At 25.9% G+C, this 24,274-nt stretch overlaps 1 protein-coding gene across 6 annotated transcripts in view; it reads right to left on the reverse strand.

Annotated features, from left to right (window-relative positions):
- Positions 1 to 24,274, reverse strand: part of LOC136085755 (uncharacterized) — a 184,244-nt gene that overhangs the window by 98,382 nt on the left and 61,588 nt on the right. For 2 of the 6 annotated variants that reach the window (XM_065807148.1, XM_065807149.1), the window contains 4 exons: positions 15,236 to 15,454; positions 14,961 to 15,146; positions 4,548 to 4,757; positions 4,266 to 4,469 (listed from right to left, as the gene is read on the reverse strand). In XM_065807148.1, the coding sequence (XP_065663220.1) occupies positions 4,266 to 4,469; positions 4,548 to 4,757; positions 14,961 to 15,146; positions 15,236 to 15,454 (819 nt within the window). The remainder of the gene's footprint in view (positions 1 to 4,265; positions 4,470 to 4,547; positions 4,758 to 14,960; positions 15,147 to 15,235; positions 15,455 to 24,274) is intronic. The other 4 variants (XM_065807153.1, XM_065807150.1, XM_065807154.1 and 1 more) reach the window with 2 other exon arrangements.

Here is a 24,274-nt window from a genome sequence, read left to right on the forward strand (position 1 = left end):
CATTGATGATGCCATGTTTTAGCGTAAAATGATTGTGTCACATCATTACATAAAAAGAAATTTGGGCTACTGCAATAGTTTTTAGATAAAGATTTGAATGAAGTTAAATTTGAACAGGTTACCTCAATTGAGGAATTAGTGAAGTTCGAGACCCGACTTTTAAGAAAAATTAAAAAGAACACTTGATGCTACTGGAATTGTTTGTAAAAATGCGAAAGCGTATTTTTATACGATTTTAGATTTTATAATGACGGAAGAAGTGATCAATCGAAATTAAATATTATGTATGGTATTCATGTGCCAAACGTTAGCTTATTTTTAAAGATTTGTTTTTTTATTTCTCTACTTATTTTTTCTTTGTAGTATAATTGTAAAATAATTTACCTTAAAAAACAAAAATAAAACAACAAAGTTGTCGTAAATATAATGTAATATATATATATATACATGTTTAAAGCTATAAACGTGTGTCTAACAAAACCTACGTATTTTTGGTTTATCATAGAACCGTGCTGAACAGCTGTTAGTTCAGCCATAAGTTTGGAAAACTTATGGTTACTTACTATGCCTGAACTAACTTATGGCATTGAATTAAGTTTCCGTTTGGAAACTTTATTTAATGCCATGAGACCGTTTTAAACTATAGAAAACACGAATTTAAAACTTCAAAAAACACGTATTTAAAACATAAAAAAACTCGTGTTTGAAACCTTAGAAAACACGTGTTAAATTCCAGTAAAATTTCCCGCGAAATCCACGTGTTTTTAGTTTACGCCTGGATCGTAACAAACACGTGTTTATTCGAGTTTTAATTCCGAGATTAAAACCAGATGTGCCGTCTGGGAACAGTTCTGTTGACAACAAAAATATTTCTTCTTGCATGCTTTACTTTGCAATAAATTCTATTAAGCTTCCCATAATTTGTACTTCATAGTTATCTTTCCATGCAATATTGCAATAGGAAAAATAACTATGAATAAATGAAAAAATTTAATTTTTAAAGACTCAAATTTAAGAAATAGTTTAAGTTTATATAACATGGAGATATTTTTGAAGATTTTGTTTTCAATAGATTTAATATAATATTTCGATGATATATTTTAATCTATAATCACTCTGAGAAAAATGACCGAGTCTGTTTTAATAACTGTTTTATTCATGAAGATATCAGGTAATTTTGAAAAAAGGTTATCTCTCATACTAGATTTGTGGAATAAAATAAATTTAGCTTTCCCAACATTTACAAAAAGTTTATTATTTGTAATCCAATCATATATTTTAAATAATTCTTTTTTAGATATTCTAAACAGGTGGTTTATATTACTGTTTGAATAAAAAAATTCTAATCATCAGCATATAAAATACTATTAAAATTTTTGGATACGAAATATAAATCATTTATATAGAGATGGAATAATAGCGGTAGAAAGATTGATCACTTGGGAACAGCACAAGTTATAATATGTTTTTCTGTTTCATTTGCGGCATATATTATGTATTGTTTTCTGTTTGACAGGTAACTTTTAAACCATAGTAATTTATTGTTTAGTATTCCATACAGTTTTAGTCTTTTTATAAGAACAATGGTTAACAGTGTCAAATGCTTTTGATAAATCAATAAAAACTCCTAATGTATAGCAATCATTATTGAACCCATTGGAAATATAATTTCTTAGCTCGACTACCGCATGATCTGTTGAGTGATTCTTTTTGAACCCAAATTGTTTATTATACATGATGTTGTTCTCAGTTAGGTGACTATAAAGTCTATCATACATAATTCGTTCAAACAGTTTTGAGAAACATGGTATAACAGAAATAGGATATCAAACACTGCTTTGACCACATTCGTGCTAATTTAATCTATCTTAGCGCATTTATTATTTTTTAAACAGTTGAAGGCATTTTGAAACTCCCTTATGTTTGATTTTACTTCTTTCATAATTGTATTGGTTGATTTCATATAAGGTTCAAAATTTGAGGTAGTTTTTGGAACTTTATCAGCTAACGATGGACCAATATCAAGAAAAAAATTGTTGAGCTTTTTAATTATGGCTTCTTCATTATAAATCAGTTCCCCTTCCGCTAAGAGTTTTTGCGGCAAGTTGTTTTTTAGACATTTATTTTTACCGTTTATTTAACATTCCACGTTTTTTATGTTTTTCCGCGTGTTATTTCCAACAACCTTGCATAATAATTTTTTGTGCGTGTTTTTTTTTGTTTTTTTAAACATGTTTTTATATATTTTTTGTAACCTAATTCATTTTTATATGTTTTTTGTTTTAAATACTTTTCATAAAGTTTTTGATTTTTTACTTTGATGAGTTATAAAAAATAGAGTTAAAATTTTTTATCACTGGAAATGCCAAACCATAGTGTTAACAAAACTGTGTAAAAAATAATTTATATGCATTATTCGCATCTTGAAGTTGTAATAAAAAATTCCGGTCAATTTTTTATATAAAAGATTTCGAAAGTATAATATAAAGTTTTTATTGATTTGTCGTATTAAGATTGTTGATTTAGAGACAGAACGCTTAAGGGTTATATTATCTGTAATTAAGAACATTGGGTAATGATCAGTTACGTCAGTTTTGATTATACCCGATTCTAAGAGGCAATTATGAAAAATGTTAGTGAATATATAAGTCAAACTGTTAGTGAATACATCTAGTAACATCGACGAGGTTTAAGTTATTCTCGTTGATTTATTTATAGTGGGAATTGATATCATGCTGAATATGCGTATCTAAAAAACATTGTTCATTTACATTTGAAGCATGATTTCCCAAGTTTAAATTATAACCACCAGCTAAGTACACGTATTTCTTTGAAGTGTTAATTTTGCTTAAAAATTTTTCAAATGGATTTGAAATAATTTTAAATTACCAGCTGGTTTTCTGTAAATAGAATTAATAATAATATTTTCGGCCGCATTATTATTTATTTCAATGCATAACCACTCGCAATTTATTTCGCTAACATTGAAATCATTACGCAAAACAAAGTTTATAGATTTGTGAACAAAAATACTTAAACCACCGCCTAAGAGGGTGTTAGGCGGTTGATGAATTCACACGTAAATACTAAGCTAATAATTTAGTTCATTGCTTTTCATCCACGTTTCCGTGAGACTAAATATATTAAAATCATGATTTAGATAATGCATGAATAATTTTAGATTATCAAAATTTTATTAATACTTCAGATGTTTAGATTTAAAATTGAAAATATCGATCCTCTATCTCTCTTAATTTGTTAGTAGTCTTAGTAAAATCAGATTCTATGTTCTGGGTAACGCTTATTATATTACATTTATCCTGTGAAATAATGACGCTCCTACTTTTTTCTTCATTAAATTGTTCATGAAAATTTAAACTCACTTTAATATCCTCAACCTCTTTTTCAATCAATTTTACTTTTTTACTATTTTCACGGATATATGTTTCAACTTAATCCAAACGCTCGTATAAAATTTTTGTGCTCAAACTTATAACGTTTAAAACATTTTTTTGTAACATTTTTTTATTTAGTTCAATTGTAACTGCCATAATTATTTTAATATTATTTAAATATTTTTAAATTTCATTATTTTTCAAAGTATATATATATATATATATATATATATATATATATATATATATATATATATATATATATATATATATATATATATATATATATATATATATATATATATATATTATATATATATACCTAGATACATCTTTAAAAAATGCCGACTGGTTCTTTCAAAACATTAAATAATAAATAAATAATAATTTAGGTACTCGAAACTAAAATATACCCGACTGAGTTTGGTTAAGTATCCAACTAAACTCGTAAAAAAATCAACTATTAATTTAAAACCATATTTTTTGTGGTGAGCGAGAGGGTGTAGAACACAAACTCCATTTGTATTTATATATATATATATATATATATATATATATATATATATATATATATATATACACATATATATCCATATAAATATATACATATATATATATACATGTATATATATATATATATATATATATATATATATATATATATATATATATATATATATATATATATATATATATATATATATATATATATATGTATATATATATATATATATATATATATATATATATATTTATTTATATATATATATATAATATAAAATTTTAGTAAAAATAGAGCATGGCATACAAGACTAATGACATTGTTTATTATTATCAAAGTTGCTGTTTTGACATAAATAACAACAAAACCTTTTTTAGATTTACAAATGAACCCATTTAAAACTTTGCATTCTTTGTCATTCCAACCATTGGAGTTTGTTACGACACAACTTTCAATACCATCAACATTGTCTGGTTGATTTTCAATCCAATTGAAGAACTGTGTGGATGTTTTATCAGTCCACTCAAATCTTTTATTTTTTTCAATAAAACCATTCCAGACTTTATTGAGGCCTGTTAAAGAAAAACTTATTTTAAATTATATTTTCAAACTTATTTCAACTCGGATTATGATTAATGTAAGCATCATACCAATCCAGTAATCACGACTATCTTTGATTAAATCATTTTGAATGAATCGATTTTCTTCTAAATTTTCTATACTTAGCAAATTTCCTCCTATAGACTGACATGATGTAAACGATTCAAACCAATCATTTCCATTAAATTCATTTACGCTGCGAATAAAGTAGCAATAGCTTGTATAACCTGTCCAACCTTCAGCGCAATACTCACTGGTTGCTAAAAGAGTTTTAAAATTAAAAAGTTACCATGTGATTAAGTTTATAAAGTAAACAATGTAAAACTTACAAAAAGAGCTTCTAATGTTCTTAAACTACAGAGCAGTAATAAGTTATTAAGAATAATTTATCAATGTTCCTTTTTTCTGCAGATTTATCTGTTTAATACTTATTAGAAAACTTTATTTCCTGAAGAGATAAAATGTAAGCAAAGGGGCTTCTACAAGAGAGCAACTACGGAGAAAGTGCGCAACCACGGAGTATGCGCAGCTATGTAAAAGGTGTAGAAAAGGTAATTAAGCAAATTCTTGTGTTTCTACAGCTTGTAGGCAATAATTGGTTAAAATGTGAGATGCAGTGGTATAAAAGATGCATTATTGTGTTTTGTTTTTTAAAATAAAATCTTTAGTAAATACAGTAAAGAAGCCAATAAAGAAATTGAAATAAATGGTGCTGAAAAAAAGGTGGATTTATTATTATTTTAATAATAATAAATCCACCTTTTAATTAAAACTTTCAAAGGCATGGGTAACTTATGTCTGGGAAGAATTCAGTGAATCGTCCATATTTTTAACTGAAAGAAATACCTCATTAAAAATCAAGGAAAAGTAATAAACTACATATGTTATAACTAATAACTATGTATAACATTGAAATTACTTCCAGCATCTAAATTGAACAGCGGATGCAATTATCAGATAAATGCATAGTGTAATTTTACAAATACACTAGACCACTATCTTATCTGGAGGAAAGAAGTTTGTTTTTCAGGTGCAGCACTGGCGCAGCCCGAAGTGCGCAAATGCTGCAACTGGTCTGTTGGTAAAACTCTTTTAGAGGGGATTAAAAAAGGAGAATTTTATTTATTTGCTTTTTTTTTAATGAGTTGAGTAAATAATAAAATTAACTTGATAGTAGTACCTTTGTACAGGCAAAAATGTTTTGGAATTTTAGTTATTTGATCCACTAAGAGGAAAAACCAGAATATATGGATTCAATTCCTTTTTCTTTTCTTTTATAATTAGAATAATATCTTTTTAATTTTGGAGTAACAAAAGTATGAGATTCATTTACACTTGTTGGTGTACGAAAAGAAATGAGTAAAATAAAAAACAAATTTTTGTAAAAAAGTAGGTTAAATGTGTGTGTGTCACATGTGTGTGTTAAATGTGTGTGTTAAATGTGTGTGTGTTAAATGTGCGTGTTAAATGTGTGTGTTAAATGTGTGTGTTATATGTGTGTGTTAAATGTGTGTGTGTTAAATGTGTGTGTTATATGTGTTTGTTAAATGTGTGTGTGTTAAATGTGTGTGTGTTAAATGTGTGTGTTAAATGTGTGTGTTAAATGTGTGTGTTAAATGTGTGTGTTATATGTGTGTGTTAAATGTGTGTGTTAAATGTGTGTGTTAAATGTGTGTGTTAAATGTGTGTGTTAAATGTGTGTGTTAAATGTGTGTGTTAAATGTGTGTGTTAAATGTGTGTGTTAAAAGTGTGTGTTAAATGTGTGTGTTAAATGTGTGTTAAATGTGTGTGTTAAATGTGTGTGTTAAATGTGTGTGTTGAGTGTGTGTGTTAAATGTGTAGAATGAAGATTGTAAAACGAAAATTTTTGATTTGGTAAAATATACAATAATTAAAATTTTCAAGAATTTACAAAATTAATAGAAACTTGAATAGATGATAATAAGAAAGGATTTCGTACCCTGGTAATCTTTTTGTTCATATTTATTCTGAATAGTATAACAAAACAGGTAACTTAATTTGTTAATCCGCAAAGTGCCTTACCTTTTTCAAGAAATACAAGTGTAGCAAGGTTGTCTTCAGCTTTAACTTTTAGATTAAGCATATTTCTCATAAGAATAAAGTCAAAAAAAAATTTATAAAAAGGGATGTTATGTAATACAATGAGTATTGTAATATAAATTTACATTTGGATAATCAATCTGTAGTGATTTAGAAGAGAACCTAATAGTAAATAATTTAATATAAAGTTTTAATAATTAAGTGGAAATATTAATACAAATAGCCCGTCACCTTGATCATAAAGATAGAGTAAGTAGTAACTTATGGAGGAAAGAGAATTTTTTTTTTTTAATAATTTGACCACAAGTGATTTTTCTTTTCTATTTGGATAGTTTTAAAATGTTCAGTGTGTATAAATTCTTTAAAAAAAATTGATTCTACTTTTATTTTTTATTTTGCTTCATTAATTAATTTAAATTTAGAGTTTTTATTTTTAATACTTATAATAGTAATAATGATATATGTAAAAGCAATAGTAATCGTGTTTTTATTTGTAGCAATGATGTTAGATATAACTAAAACAAAAATATTCTTATATTAATAACATAATTCCTACAATTTTAGTTATTTTATCTTCATAATTAATAAAAATGATCTGTTATGATGCTCTTATACATTATTCTTTAAATAATGATTTTTTAATTTGAGTTTAATCAATTATTATTATTTTCATAATATAGCTTTATTCATCTATTTTAAATATTCTATAAATTTTGTATTAATAAGTATTACTTTATCAATAGGTAAGATAGGAGTTAATGTTTTAACAATTACTTATATATTACGACACAAAAAAACCATTTTTTAAAAATATTTTAGAAATAACTTATGAAATTAAGTTTATTTATTTTATTAACAATTAGCCTTATTCTAAGTTTTGTTGTTTTATTTTTTTCAATTTTACTTTCAGTCAAATTCCCTGTTAAAGAAGAAGTTTCTATTTTTAAGTGTGGATTTAATCCTTTTTATTTAACTGGTCAATTATTTTATAAGGTTTTTTTTTTATTTACTATTTCATTTTTTGTGTTTGATGTAGAAATAATTTATTTCCGCGATCAGTAAATTTAAATTTAATAGATTATTAATCACAATCTGTTTTTCGTTTATTTATAATGATATTAGCCAAACGATTGATTTACGAATGATTCGACAAGAGTTAGGGTAAGAGTAATTTTTCTTTATTTTAATTTATTAGTAACAATTAGGTTTTTTTGTCTTAGTATTATAGAAATACTTACTATTAGAAGTAATATAATATTAATGTTAGTTAGAATTTTATGTTAACCTCATTGAAAAGGTAATACAAAAACTATATTTAATTGTATTAAAAATAATAAAGTTATTAACAATTGTCATTCCACTTTTAATTTCTGTAGCTTATTTAATCTTAGCAGAAACAAAGATTATCGGTTATAGTCAAAATAAAATAAGATCCTAATGAATTAGGTATATATGAATTATTGCAACTTTTAGCAGATGGTGTAAAATTACTTTCAAAAGATTTTATTATTTCCAATCATGTTAATATTTTTCAATATTTTTTTTTTTTATCTTTCTTTCTTACTTAAGGTGAATCAGATTTAGTTTTTGGCTATAATGTAAAATATTCCTAGACGCCTTTTGCTTCTTTGCAGAATATTCTCATAAAATGTTTACCAGTGCTTTTTTGTAGTTTTATTTTTCAGGTAACTGAATTATTTTTTTATTGTTAACTTTTATTTTTTTTATAAAATTAATTTTGTTTGTATTTTTGTTTATTTCAGTAAGAACTTCTTTTCCTAGTTTAAGATATGATAAATTAAATTTCTAAAAAATCTTTAAATTTTAATTGATTTATTATTATTACAAGCTCATTAATATGAGTTTTTTGAGGTTTATCTAATGAATTATTCGTATAATTTTATCTTTTATTAGATACATTTTTAAACATAAATTTTTATTTATTAAAAGAAAAGTAAAAATATCTTTAATATCTCTTTGTTGTGATCTATTTTACTTTATTTGATGTTATTTTAAATTTTAAATCATAAAATTTAAAACTTTCAACTTAATTTATTCCAATTATTATTAAACTGTTCCAAATTTATAAATTAAAGTCATTTCATTCATTCTATTGATGGTTTATTAATAATTTTAATTGTTAAAACATTTTGGTAATTCCTATATGTGTATTATTAAGTTTCAAGATAATAAAAAATTTAAAAAAAGGATTGATGTATTATTATTTCAATTATTTTAATTATTAAGGCATTTTCTATTTTAGATATATTATGATTCAATATTTTATTTGAAAGTATATTAATACCTGTATTTAGTATGGTTGATAAATAGAGATATCGAGTAGAAAGAATTAAAGCTGCTTTTGAATTTTTTTTATACCTTTATTGGATCATTATTAACTCTAATATGTTTTTTCAAAATATATTTATTAGCTTGGAATTATGAAAGTTTTTAACTATAAGAACTTTATATAATATTTCATTTTGATTATTCATAGGATTTTATAAAAATCCTATAAATCGACTTTATTTTAGATATGTTTCATTCTAGAATTATAAAGTATTTTAGAGATTTAACAATTACTACGGCTTTTTTTAGAATGATTTTCTTCATTTTAATTTTAGCTAACTTTTAAATTCCCTTAAAAATAAATTTGAAAGCCGAATTGTTTCTAATAACGTCAGCTTTTGAATTTCCTTTACTTGTATTTTTATTAATATATCAGGGGTTTTTATAAATATAATATCTTTTATACGAATATATAGTAGGATGTTTTTTGTCTCATATTCATCTCATTTAAAATTTTCATAAAACATCGTAAGTTTTAAACCTTCGAAGCCTTGAACCATTATTACTGCTTATTTTTATCTTAGGTGTTAAAACTAATTATGATTAAAACTTAATAAAGTTTATTTCTTTTTTAGTATTTCTATAAAATGAGAATTCAAGTAAATTATCATTTTATAAAGCATTTTAATTCTACTTTAAATCATCTTCCTTCTCCATCAAATATAAATTATTTATAAAATTTGGAGTCTTTAACAGGAATATGTTTTTCAATTTAACTAATAACTGAAACTTTCTTAGACATGCACTGTTGCAAAGATATAATTTTATTTTTTTAAATTAATAGTTCATGTATGTATAGATGAATATTTTGGGTTTTTAGTAAAATCATATAATGCTAATGATGCCACTTCATTTTTTATGTGTGAACATTCATCTATATTCATTATTACTCGTCATAATTTATCTATTCATTAATCATTTGTCTATTTTCATATCAGAAAAATTTTAGATTATGGGGGCTATCAAAAAAAAAAAATTTGATTTTCAGGCATAACCATATTTATAATAGAGATGAATATTGCTTTTATAGGTTATCTTGCCATTACCAGGTTATGTATTACCATTACCAGGTTATGTATTACAAATGAGGACTTTTTTGGGAGCTACTGTTTTAAAAATTTTTATCTACAATTTTTTATATTTGAGATGATATAGTTCAAACAATATGAGGTGGATTTTGTGTAAATAATGCTACTTTTGGGTAGATTTTTTAATTTACATTATTTATTTTTGTTTACATTTTCAATTTTTATTTACATAGTATTATTTCATAATGTTGGATCTATTAATATCTTAAGTTTAAAAAGTAATTTTGATAGAGTTTCCATTTCATTGATACTTCATAATAAAAGATGTTTATGATTTTTTTTATCCTAATATTCATATTATCATTTATGATATTTTTTTATACTAATACTTTTGGTGACAGAAAGTTTCATAAATGCTAGTTCATTAGTAATTACTATTAATATAATGCTATGATAATATTTTTTATTTGCTTATGCTAATTTAAGATCAATTCTTAAGAAATTAGAAGGAGTCTTTGCTTTAATTTTAAATGTATTAATACTATTTATTATACCATTTTTACATAATGTAATGATCTTTTTCCATTAATTTTTAGACATAAAGGAAAAATATTGTTTAATATTTATAGGAAATATGTTTCATTAACTTGATTAGTTTCTAAACTTATCTAAGTTCCTATTTTATTAATTAGCATAATTTGTAGTTTATTTTATTAATTTTATTTTTATGTATTATTCCGATTGTATAAAAATTAGAAAATTTTTTATTCTTTCAAAAAATGAGTGTGTAATTACACCACACGTTGAATGTTTTCAAGTAGTTATAAAGATATAGGAAATTTGTATATAAAGATATATTATATTTAGAAATATATTGTATATGGAATAATAGGTTCAGCTTTAAATATTTTAAAACTTTCAGCACCAGGAAGAGTAACAGGAGATGATCATTTATATATGATTTATATATGTGTTAGTAACTGCTCAAATGGTTTTGTAATGATATTTTTTCTAGTTATGCCAGTTTTAATAGAAGGTTATGGAAATTGATTTGTACCTATATACATAGAAGTACCAGATTTGGCTTTTTCTAGGTTAAATAATTTAGGTTTTTGATTACTTTTTCAAGTATTAATTTTACTTTTAACTTTATCTTTCAATAAACAAGGAGCAGGAAGATGTGCCTTCTTTTTTACTTCTTTACCCGTATTAGCAGGAGCAGTAACTATGTTACATTTCTAAAAAATATTTTAAAAATCTAAAAAATCCTTTTTTAGTTCAAAAAATGCTTTTTTTAGTTCAAAAAATGCTTTTTTAGTTCAAAAAATGCTTTTTTTAGTTCAAAAAATGCTTTTTTTAGTTCAAAAAATGCTTTTTTTAGTTCAAAAAATGCTTTTTTTAGTTCAAAAAATCCTTTTTTTAGTTCAAAAAATCCTTTTTTTAGTTCAAAAAATCCTTTTTTTAGTACAAATTATCCTTTTTGTTGTTCAAAAAATCAAGTTGTTTTTTTCTTAGGTATGATATATGCTCAATTGGCAAGAGCTTTCGTAAGTTTATTGTTTTTACCCGATTATATATTTACTGTAGGAATGGGCGTTGATACGAGAGCCTATTTTACAGAAGGTAACATGATTATTGCTGTTCCTACAGCAATTAAATTATTTAGCTAACTAGCAAGAATGTATAGAGAAAAAGTTAATTTAGCTCATAGCATAGGTGTAAAAAATGTACACTTATGTTATGAGCTAACAGTTTTATATTTTTATTTTCTGTAGGAGAATTAACTATTGTAATTTTAGCTAATGGTTCATTAAACATTTTGTATTGCATAATAAATATTATGTAGTAGCTAACTTACATTATGAGTTATCATTAGGTGCAGCATTTGCCGTGTTTGGAGGACTTTTTTTGGTTTAATAATCTTTCAGATTTGCTATCATTGAAACCTTTAATTAAATTCATTTTTGAATTAAAGGAGTAAATTAAACATTTTTTTCCGCAACATATTCTCATAATGCAATCAGTTCACTGGTTTAATTACTTCTATAAAAGGAGTAGTATGACTTATGTTTGTAATTTTGATGCTTTTTGTTTAGAATAAAAGTTTATTTCTTGAAATAATATAAGTATTTAAAGGACAAATACTTTGGAATGTTTATTAAATTGCCCTCCTACTTATTATACTTTTAACAAACTACCTTTTGTTTATTACTCGAATCATTAATAAATAAAGAAATGAGTAGAATATTCATTTTTTCTTCTTCTTTAAAAGAGTATTAAACAGCCGTCCATGTGTGATTATGCGTAGCACAGGCGCTCGACCTTATTTATTGAATTTATTAAAAGTCTGTAATATTTAAAGCGAAAAAGCTTTTGATCTTATGTTTTAAATTAATGCAATTTAAAATCTTTATTTTTACATTCTTTAGCAACTTCTTTTCTGAACTAAGACTCGTTCATATAATACTTTTTGCACTCTTTTAAAAATTATTTTTACTTCCACCTCTCCTTTTTTTTATTTAAAGGCTGCTTGTTCTTCATGTGCTGATTATCAAACCCCATAATCTTTTCGGAAACACATTGTTCAATACACTGACTATTATCAATTTCTGTTTAACAGTTTTTTCTTATAGTTATACCACGCATCCATCTGATCATCATATTCTTATTTGGAAAATATTTCACCTTATAAGTATTAAATTTAATACCAATGTGTAAAATTATTGTGAATAAGCATTTAAAAACATAGCAAACATTTATGTGTAAACCTAAACATTGGATATATAAATTCACCCCTTCATGTGTTCCTGGATACAGACAAGTATGAAAGCTTAAAATTCTCCTGTGCAGTTACTATTGTAAATTGTAGTCATTTTTTTCATCTTTTTACTAGAACATCTATCTTGCGAACAAATGTCTTTATGTCGTTATTGCAAGAAATCATTGTTGAAAAATCTTTCTGATACTAAGCTTCATTATTCTCAGTTAACTAAATCGTATTTTATCTTAGATGTTTGGTTGAAGTGACTTTTGAAAATTTTTTATTGTGTCATTAACTAAGGTAAGACTTATATTATATCTCTGGGTCTAATGTTATTACCTTACCCATGGCAGAATAAATTGCAAAGAACATTTTCATCTAATTTCAATTTCAAATCTAACGGCTGTAGTATCCCTGCAATTCCAAATAAACAGATTAACCCATTGTTATACATCTAAATAACTCTGGCTTGCAATGCTTAAGTCAATTTTCAATAAAACTTTTCAATATCTTGTTGTCCAGACAACATCACTATTATAGTCGTACTGAAGTGTTCTCCAGAACTCTCTTCTATTCTATCTAAATTTATAATAAGTGCTTATTATGTGATTCTAATTTATAGAAAATCTAACCTATGCAACTATTATTCGATTAGCCTTTCTTTTATTATTGGTTTCTTGATATAAATTTTTAAAGAGTATAAAATCATTTCTATCTGACCGCTGTTTTATAAATCATTCTCGAAGGCTAACACTTTTTATTATTTCCAGAAACTTCAGGAGTAACTCAAGGTTCTATAATTGCTCGTGCATTGCTTTTTATCTAAATTAACAATCTTCCTCATAATCGCATAAAAAAATGGCACCTATTATTTGACAAATCAATATTATTTTCTTATCTTGACAAAAAATCTTCACCATCTGATCGCTTTAAACAGGCAGCTGATCTTGAATCTGGTTACTTTTAAGTAACCGCATGGAGCTTGCAATAGCTTATGGATTTAAATTCCATCAAACTCAATTTTTTACTGCAAACAAATATCGCAAGATTTTTTTCATTCTTGTGTTGATGATAACAACTTTTCCACTCTTAGACTAGCTTAAGTTACTCTCTCATAGTCTCTTTGTTTTTTACAATAAGATCATGAATGCTGCTCAAAAAAGATATCATATCACTTAACTAAAAATCGTTTTCGCATAACTCGTCAATCAGCAAATTTGCATCTTTTTACTGTATCTGACACATTCAACCTATATTTTTTTAAGTTTTCTGTCGATCTTTTCTTTCCTTTTTATTCTTGTTTTTTATGGACGCAATGACAAAACGACATAATTGGTAAAACTAATAACCTGAGATTCAGAAACATTTTATACAATATACATAAAAAACAGATTTTGGTTCAAATAAATTTGATCAGCATGTTTACAAATGCCATAAAATAAAAACCCTGGTTCAAATTATTTCCTATGATAAAACTCTCTAATGAGAAATTATTTATGATTACGAAGCTCACCTGACATGACACTTTTAGCATATAAAAAGAGAGTAATTATTTTTACATTAATTTTAAAATTACTTTTCCAAATATCAAATTTTACTATATTATTATAAATTATAGTTTTTTCTTATAGAAACATTTTTAATTTATTTTTAAAACTTTAATAGAGAGTTTCATAAAAAAGTTTTTTATAGTTTTTTTAAATCTCATACCCAGCTGAAGAATTTAAAGGTGAGATCTGTGTTTATGAAAAAAATAAAAAAAATTGTTTAAGTTTAACTATTAATTTTACTTACTCACCATAGTATGAGAATTATTTTCATTTACAACTTAGATTTTTAACTCCTGTATTACTATATATATATTTATATATATATATACATATATAAATATATACATATATATATATATATATATATACATATATATATATATATATATATATATATATATATATATATATATATATATATATATATATATATATATATATATATATATATATATAAATATATAAATATATGTATATATATACTTACATATATAAATATATATATCAATATATATATTATTGTTTTACTATTTTATTTTTTAATCTAATACTTCTCTGGAAATATATTTTAAATTAAAAAGGAAAACAGTTATCATTTTTAAATATTTGCTATATAAATTATACAAAAATATTGTAAAGTTTCTGAATTAAGTATAAAAAATTACCACTAAGAAAGTTAGCAAAAATATTTATAAATTTTTAATAAAGTTTACCTCTTTTAACTTTACAAATAAATCCGTTTAAACTATAACAACTCTTTATTTCCCAGTATTTTTTATTCATTCTTACACACTGCTCTACCTCATCATAAGATAAACCATGGAACTCAGAATGAATGTGTTGTGAGTAGGTATTATCAGACCACACAAACCATGTATTATACCATCTATCAGTAAGACCTATGTTATAATCAAAATATTAAAATAAAGATTTTAATAACTTTTATAAAGAATGGAAATAAGTATAGTTACATAAATGATAAAAATACCAATCCAGTAATTATCAGTGATCACACTATGGTTTTTAAGAATGTCAGAAATAAATGTCATTTCTGTTTCATCTTCTATGCTTAACAAATTTCCTCCTTTTTCAAGACAATCTATGTAAGATTGTTCCCAATCTCTACCAATTGTACCATTTGTATTCTTAAAGTAGTAGCAATGTAAAGCATATTCGAACCAATTTCTGGCACAGCTAGTATTGTTTTCTATTATACCAAAAAATTAGAAGTAATAATAAAATTCAATAAACAAATATCTTTGCAATTAAATTAACGATCAATTGTCATAAAACAACATCATACTGAAATGGTCATTAGCAAAGGCTCCATTACATACATTGATCGCAGGATTGGGTTAGAGTTTGATAAATATATAAAAATTTTATAAAAACAATTATAATTTTTGTTTTATTTTAGTTCAGTTTTTTCAATCATTTAGAAAAAAAAATGGTTTATTGATTTATAAAACCTTAAGATCATGCATGTACTCAGATTACAATAGATTCTGGGGGATTTTAGTATAACATCATTAAAAATATTCTGTGTAAACTTTAGTGTGCATATAAGGTAAGTGTGGGTATTAAGGCCCGGCGGGTAATAAGACCTACTAATCCAAACTTAGAGAAAAAAGAAATTGTGAAACTTTTTTTCGACATTAAAATATTAGAGTTATCTGGTTTTATCACTGGTAGCAAAAAAAAATCAGCATTTCTTTACATTTTCATTTTTTTAGGTGGGCCTTAATACCCATATTTACCTTATATGCACACTAAAGTTTACACAGAATATTTTTAATGATGTTATACTAAAATCCCCCATTGATGATTGCCGTAATATATGATTGATGATTGCCGTTAAGCATAAAACTTTAAGTTTTATGCTTAACGGCAATCATCAATCATATATTACAAAATTAAAAAAGAAACGTTAAAATTATTAGAATTAGGTAGCTGTGAGTTCTAATGACTTCATGGTAACAAAATTTTTAAACAAAATTTTTAACGAAAGTTTTTAAAGTATATTATGGCATAAACGTGACGTAACCAACCAGTATCAATCCGCGGTATTAAATAAAGAAACAAGGAGTTTATTTTTATGCCTACACATTGAGGTTATTTCACTCCTAGTATTAAAAGATTATCTCCTTTATACATCAAAACTTTAACTTTCTTGTTCAAACAGAGGTTACAAGCTCTTGAGACCGGGTTGTGGTTTAACAATCTTACATCTGACAGAAGGTGTAAAGATTATTATCTTTATTTATCATACTTTTTTAGATAACACTTTATCACTCTTTTATCTAAATGCATTAAAGGATTTTAGGTGGTTTGCGTACCAAACGTTAAAATATGTTTCACTTAGTCAGAAATACACTTACTTTTTTTTTATTCCGGATTGTCTAGAAAAATCGTCAAAAATTAAGCAAAAGCTATACATTAAATACCTAAAACCGAAATCAGAAAAATATAAACAAAATTATAAAACTTTTAAAAACTTATTTGAAAAGCTTCGCAAAAATGCAAAAAAAAAACTACTATTCAAACTCGGCTTAATAAGCACAATTAAAAACGCGTCTGGCAAATCATGAAGGAGGTGTCTGGAAAACTTAAACCAAATAAAAATTTACTCCTAAATTTTATAAAAACGCAAAACAACTTAATAAATGACATAAATGATATTGCATTTGAATTTAACAAGCTTTTCACCACTATCGGGAAAAAAGTTGAGCAATAGTATTTCATTTATTAAAGATAAAACTGTTGATGAGTTCAAAACATCAATACGCTCTAATCTAAATTTTACTGAGTTAACTTTTAATGAATTTGAGGTTGCTTTCATATCATTAAAACGAAATAAAGCTACTAGGTATGATGATATTAGCACAAATATTTTGATTGATTCCTAAGATGTTATAAAAGATATTCTTTATAAAATCTTCAGAGCATCCATATCACAAGAATCTTTTCCAGATAAACTAAAAATAGCAAAAGTAACTCCAATTTTTAAGACAAGGGATCGTACAAATATAACAAATCATTGACCTATTTCAGTTCTTTCACATTTTTCAAAAATTATAGAAAGAATAATGTACAACCAAATTTACTCTTATCTTGTTGTAAATAAAATTCTAAACGAAAACCATTTTGGTTTTTAAAAAAAATAGGTCAACTGAGCATACCATTCCTAAACTTACGCTCAATATTACTGACTCTTTTAAAGACTCTTGTTTTACACAAAGAGTGTTTATTGATTTGTCTAAGGCATTTGAAACCGCCAATCATTATATCTTGTTAAAAAACTAATATCATATGGTATTAAAGATAAAACCCTATTATGGTTTGAGAGTTATCTTACTAGCCGTAAACAGTTTGTTTACAATTAAGACTCTAAATCTCATCTATTAATGAATATAACATGTGGTGTTCCAAAAGCATCCATACTTGGTTCACTTATTTTTTAAATATAGGTAAATGATCTTTATAAATCATCAAACTTAACAACAGTAACTTATGAAGTTGACACAAAGTTGTTTTTGTCTTATAAAGATATTAGTATGCTTTTTATTAATATTACAAATGAATTTAAAAAAATTTCTGTTTGGTTTAAGCAAAATAGATTGTCTCTAAATACAGAAAAAACTAAATGTTACTAAGTTTCTCGGAGTATATACTAATGAAAATCTATCTCGGAGAAATCATATTGATAATACCTCCATTAATAATACTAAATGCATCGAAATTCTCTGTAAAGCAACAAATATATTAAGTAAACACCAGTTAACGCAGTTATATTATTCATTTATACATTATTATATAAACTACGCGAATATTATATAAGGAAGCACACATAGAACAAAGCTAAAATCTCTTTACCTTCATCAGAAACACGCAGCTCGCGCTATAAAATTTAAAAAGTGGTTTTTTCATACGAAACAACTTTTAATAGAAATTAATATTTTAAATGCATATCAATTAAATGTCTTTATTATTTTATGTTTTATGTTTACAGGTAAAGAAAATTTGTTGCCAAATGTATTACAAAATTTTTATTACATGAAACTTAAAACAAATACAATCTTCGAATTAATAACGATCTTATTGCCTCTTTTTGCCGTAAAGGCAAAGACCAGTTTTTTGATTCTTATCGAGGTCCTTATCTCTGGATGTGACCAAAATGTGATTTTTCTACTCAACTGACTTTTGTTTCATTCAAACAAAGACTAAAAAAAATTATATTTTTAATTAAATATGTCTTGATTTATTTTTAATTGTTTTTCGTTTGTTTGTTTGTTGTTGTTCTACTTTGTATATTATTTGTTTTAACATTTTATCTTGACTTTTTACCATTTTATCTTGACTTTAAATGTTTTTACATAAAGATGTATTATTATTTCATTATAGACATTGTATTTTTATCAAAAATTAACCATATATTGTAAAGGGGTTTATGACAAGATCCTCATGCTCTGCTAGAAATGCTGTCGGTACTAATGTAAAAATTTCAGAATATACTGGGTTATTATAATATTTTCAAACGGCAGTATATGTTTTATATATATATATATGTTTTATATATATATATATATATATATATATATATATATATATATATATATATATATATATATATATATATATATATTATTTTAAAACATCAAGAAATACAGTTTCTCTCAATACAAATAATACTGTTTTATAAGAAATTTTCGCTGGGTTACAGATACCAGCATCATCATCTTATAAAATGTTACAATAATTTTTAATCGTTATAGTTTATATAAAATTTTTAGAATCAGAATTCTTAGTTAAGATAATACAACCAGTCTTAAATGAAAATCCGACACGATTAAAAAACTCTTTTGACTTTATAAAAAAAGCTGAAAATTGGAATGTCGCCAACAATGATACTCAAGTATCTTATAATGTTGTAAATTTGTACCCGTCAATTCCGTTAAAAGAAGCCACCGTTATACTTTTAGAACAATTAAGTAACAATTTATCATATAAAAACTTAACAAAACTAAGTATACCTGAAATAAAGCAACTCATAGAACTTTGCTTATATCAATGTTATTTTCATTGGAACAATGAGATTCACGTAATGGAAAACTCAGGACCAATCGGACTTTCTTTCATGGTTGTTCTCGCGGAATCTTTTCTACAATTCCATGAAAATAATGCAATTAAAATGGCTTTGACACAAAATCCGGCACTTAATCTAAAATCATTTTTAAGATACGTTGACGATAGTCATGCAAGATTTCCTAACATCAAACAAGCAAAACAGTTCCAAGATATTTTAAATCAACAACATCCTGCAATACAATACACAATTGAAGTTGAAAACGAAACAAAAACGCTTAACTTTCTTGACATAACCATTACAAATAACACACTAGGGAAATATGAGTACAAAGTATATCGAAAAGAGGCAATCACTAACATTCAAATTAAACCGCATTCAAATCACGATCCAAATATTTTAACAGCTATATTTAAAGGTTTTCTCCACAGAGCTTACTCCATCTGTAGTAAACATCATTTGCAAAACGAAATAAATTTTTTAATTGACATGTTTATTGAAAATGGGTACGATGAAAAGCTATTGAGGAATATTACACACCAATTCCATCAAAAAAGACAAAATAAAAACAAAATTCCATCAGAATGCAACAATCTTCCTGTAGTGTCTTTACCTTGGGTACCAGGCCTTTCACCAAAACTTCGAAAAATATTCCGAAAAGCAGGGTACAGAGCAGTATTTAAATCAAACCCAAATTTAAGATCTTTATTAACATCAAAAAACAAAACAAAACTACCAAGTAACAGCCAACCTGGAACGTATATAATAAAATGCAACTGCTCCAAAGTCTACATAGGTGAAACAAAAATGCAGGTAAGTACGCGGATGCATCAACATCAGAAGAGCATTAATGAAAACAAGCCTAATCAATCTGCATTAGCATATCATAAAACCTTTTGCAAAGAAAATATTATTTGGGAAAAAACAAGAACGTTAAAAGTAGAAAATAAAAAGTTTGAAAGAAAAATTAGAGAGGCGTTAGAAATACAAAATAACATGTGCTCTGCGCGAAACGGCGGAATTAACCTTGATAAAGGCCAATATGTAAAAACTATGTTTTGGACGCCATTTTTAAAATTTAAAAATCAAAAGAAGCCATTCAACCGCTGACGTCAATAGTAACAATTTTATATAAACTATAACGATTAAAAATTATTGTAACATTTTACAAGCTGATGATGCTGGTATCTATAACCCAGCGAAAATTTCTTATAAAATAATATTATTTGTATTGAGAGAAACTGTATTTCTTGATGTTTTAAAATAATATATCATATACTCTCATACAAGATGTCATCTTTCAAATATATATATATATATATATATATATATATATATATATATATATATATATATATATATATATATATATATATATATATATATATATATATATATATATATATATATATATTACATTAAATATATACAGCATACAAAAAATAAATAAACGCTCACAAAAGAAAAATCGTAATTTTAAAGAATGCATACAAAGAAATGTTGTCCGTTACAATTGTCGAAATTTGTTTTAAGAATTTATTTGTGTATTGGTAAATTATTTGCTATTCATACATATTGAATTCTACACAATTGATCTAATGATGCATTAAATTGACTGCGAAAAAAAATAATCGTACGCTGACAAACTAGATCGTTCTTTGGCATAAATCAATCAAATTGAATGATCAAACTAGTTAGTAAAACTGAAAATAGTAATTTTTAAATACACTCTCGTTCTAGAAATAAAAAAAGTATTTCAGCAAAATTGTGTGAAGATAACATCATTTGTCTTTCATTCAACGAAGCCTCGTAGTCAATTAGAAAAATCAATTAAGTCCTACCGTCAGATCCAAGAAGAAACAAGAAATCCTTTTAAAACAGTGTCTTCAATTGTTAGGAGCATAATCTGATTGAAACCGTTGTTAGTTTGGCTGGCAGATGACGAAAACGCAAGACCGCCGGTGCAATCGATGGCAATATCATAATTAATGTGAAAAAAATACATCTATCTCGGCAGCAAATTAGCTTTAAAACATCAAGAAGATTACAATATCACGGTAAACCCTCAAATAATTAAAAATAGTATTAGAGTACAAGAAGATAGAGGTAGAGTAGTTCGAAAAAAACCTTTTTTGACTGCAAAACAAGTAAAACGTCAATTAGAACTTACAAAGAAGTATGAAAAAATGCCTATATCGCATTGGAAAATAATTTTGTGTTCAGATAAGTTAAAGTACAACGTCGTCTTGTCGGATGGAGTAAAGAAAGTAGGGCGAAAAAAAAAAAGCATATAAAGTAAAAGTTTTGCGAGGTAGTGTAGAGCATCTACATTGCAAACAACTTAATTTATCTAATTGACACCATTGGAGTGCAATACATAAAATATTTATTGCAAATTGTTTAAATAATATCATTTTGAGTGAAATCATTAACAAGAAGAATGCTTTTAAATTTACAATCATTAATCTTAGCTTTGGACTGTTTGATTGACTTGTTTTTTTACTTGTAAGTTAGGTTTACATTAAGTGAACAGTTGATGATAAATACAACCAATTATAAAGATTTAATTTTCAATTAAAATCTGACACAGTATTTGCTTACAAACTTCCTCATCCCATTTAAATGAATGTAAGTCTTAACTAACATTATTGGCTATGATATCGCAAATTTACCGATGTCATATACAAATTGTAACTGACTAGTTGGATATTGATGTGGTAGTGAAGCAGGCTTCTGTGACTGCAACTAGTGTGTTGATACTTTAGTGATTCTAGCTCGGAATTTATCCTATTTATTTTCCAAAGACATTGGATTTTAGATAAAATTAAAAGATGAAAGAGTTAGAGGACTATATGTGTTATAGTTTAGGGTTCTATTACTTTTGTTTAATCTATCAAACTTAAAGTGATCTCACGCACCAGAATCTTTTTCTTTAATCATCTTTTTGTTACTCTTGTTAAGTAGTTTCTTTCTGTCACCCTAATAAGTGGCTTCCTTTTCGAATATTTAACAGAATTTTGCAGAGCATTATTTTTAATTCTACTTTTAGTATGAAGCAAAAGAGAGCTAGTTATCAGTTTTCTATTTAGTCTGATTGGACCTTTTTGTGAAACCAAAACTGTTGTTCAGTACTATTGCATTATCCAAAATAGGTTAACGTCTTTGATTGTCTTTTAATTCCACTGAAATTAATAGCCCCCTTTGAGTCAACTAAAAATTGATCACTTTTAAGCGTAGCTTTTTTTTGGATATTGATTCCACTAAATATAGGAGGTGTCATAATCTTATAGCATTTAGAACGAACATTTTTAAATTATTATAAGTCACGCAATGACGTCTTTTTTCAAGTTATTTTGAATGGGTTTTTCATACGGTACATATTAAGGTATCAAGGGAATGCTAATGTACAGAGTTGTTAGTCCTTGATCTAGGTGTTGGCTTTAGCCTAGCCTTAGGGCCTAAAAATGAGGCCTTCATCTTGGTCTTTGGCCTTAAAAATTTTGATCATGGCTTTAATTGTTTTGGCCTTGGCCTTTAAAAAAATTGCATATTACTGATTTCGTTGAATTCTGCGCATAACCTTGGTCTGTTTTTACAAAATGTGATTTATTGTCACAGCACTTGCTACTTACAGTTTTATTGATAACTGGCCTTAACGCAAAGCAAAAACTGAAGTCTTTGGTCTCGTAAATGTTTGCTTAGGCATTGGCCTTGAAACTCTTAATTTTGGCCTTGTCCTTAAAAGTCTTGGCCTTGGCCTTGTTCTTGGCCTTGCCACTTTTGACCTTGACCTTGGCCATGGTTTTGTAACTTATGGCCTTGACCTCAACCTTGGTCTTGCTAAAAACTCTGCTTAAGTAACATATTTTAGTTATGGATAATTACCAGTTGCGTATAAATATCGTATTAAAATACATTAGGCGTTAAAAACTGATATGTCTTAGTCAGTTAAACGCAACAAAAAGAATATTAAGTTCACGATACAAAGTGGCAACCCTACCAGGACATTTAGAATCTGCTAAACACTTCAACAAGTTATTGACTGACTAAGGAAACCTACAACGAAATTTAAAATGCCTCCTAAACAAGGCAAAGATAAACACTAACAAAAAAGTTGGAACTATCAATATCAAAAGTTGAGCGACTTGGTTTAGAAGTACAAACGACATTGAATGATAGCAATACACATTCATTGGAGTGATTGGAATCAACTATCATAGGGAAACTGTCGGAAACTTTCAACTTGATCCGAAACACAGAAGAATTAAAAAGAAACAAAGGTAATTCCGAAAATGAAGACATTAATTACTGGTACGAACAACAAGACAATTTAATTAAAAATCAGAGCGATATTCTTACTTTACTAGAAGAACAAGGCATAGATAGAGATATTACAAAAAAGATGACAATGCACGAAGAAATTGTTTGCGTAAAACAAGGGTTAACTCAAGGTATAGGTAGTACACAAACAAACGACTTTAAAGCAAAACTTCCCAGACTACAAATTTCAAAGTTTGATGGCACCGTTCTTGACTGGATACGTTTCAGGCAACAGTTCAGTACTGAAATTGGCAACATAAACTATGCTTCTCTAGCAAAGTTATCATACCTTCGCGAACTCTTTTAAGCATTCCAAAACAAGAAATTGCTGGACTTCCTTTTAATGAATATGGTTATGAAAAAGCAAAAATAGTGTTAAATCAAATAAATGGAATCACTTCTGAAATTGTTTGTCAGTATGGTTATGGTTTTACGGGTCACTCTTTCATAAAAAATATTAACGTGGATCAAATAAATTAGTTTTACAGAAAATGAAACGTCTGTGTGTACTCATTAGAAACTTTAAACATATTGGAAACAGCAGAATTACTGTTACGTGAAACCCTCAACAAACTTAGTTCTTTTAAAGCGGATGTTACTCGAACTGATCCAAAATAGCAGGAT

The sequence above is a fragment of the Hydra vulgaris genome, chromosome 10 (assembly GCF_038396675.1).
Source record: "Hydra vulgaris chromosome 10, alternate assembly HydraT2T_AEP".
Classification (NCBI taxonomy): Eukaryota; Metazoa; Cnidaria; class Hydrozoa; order Anthoathecata; family Hydridae; genus Hydra; species Hydra vulgaris.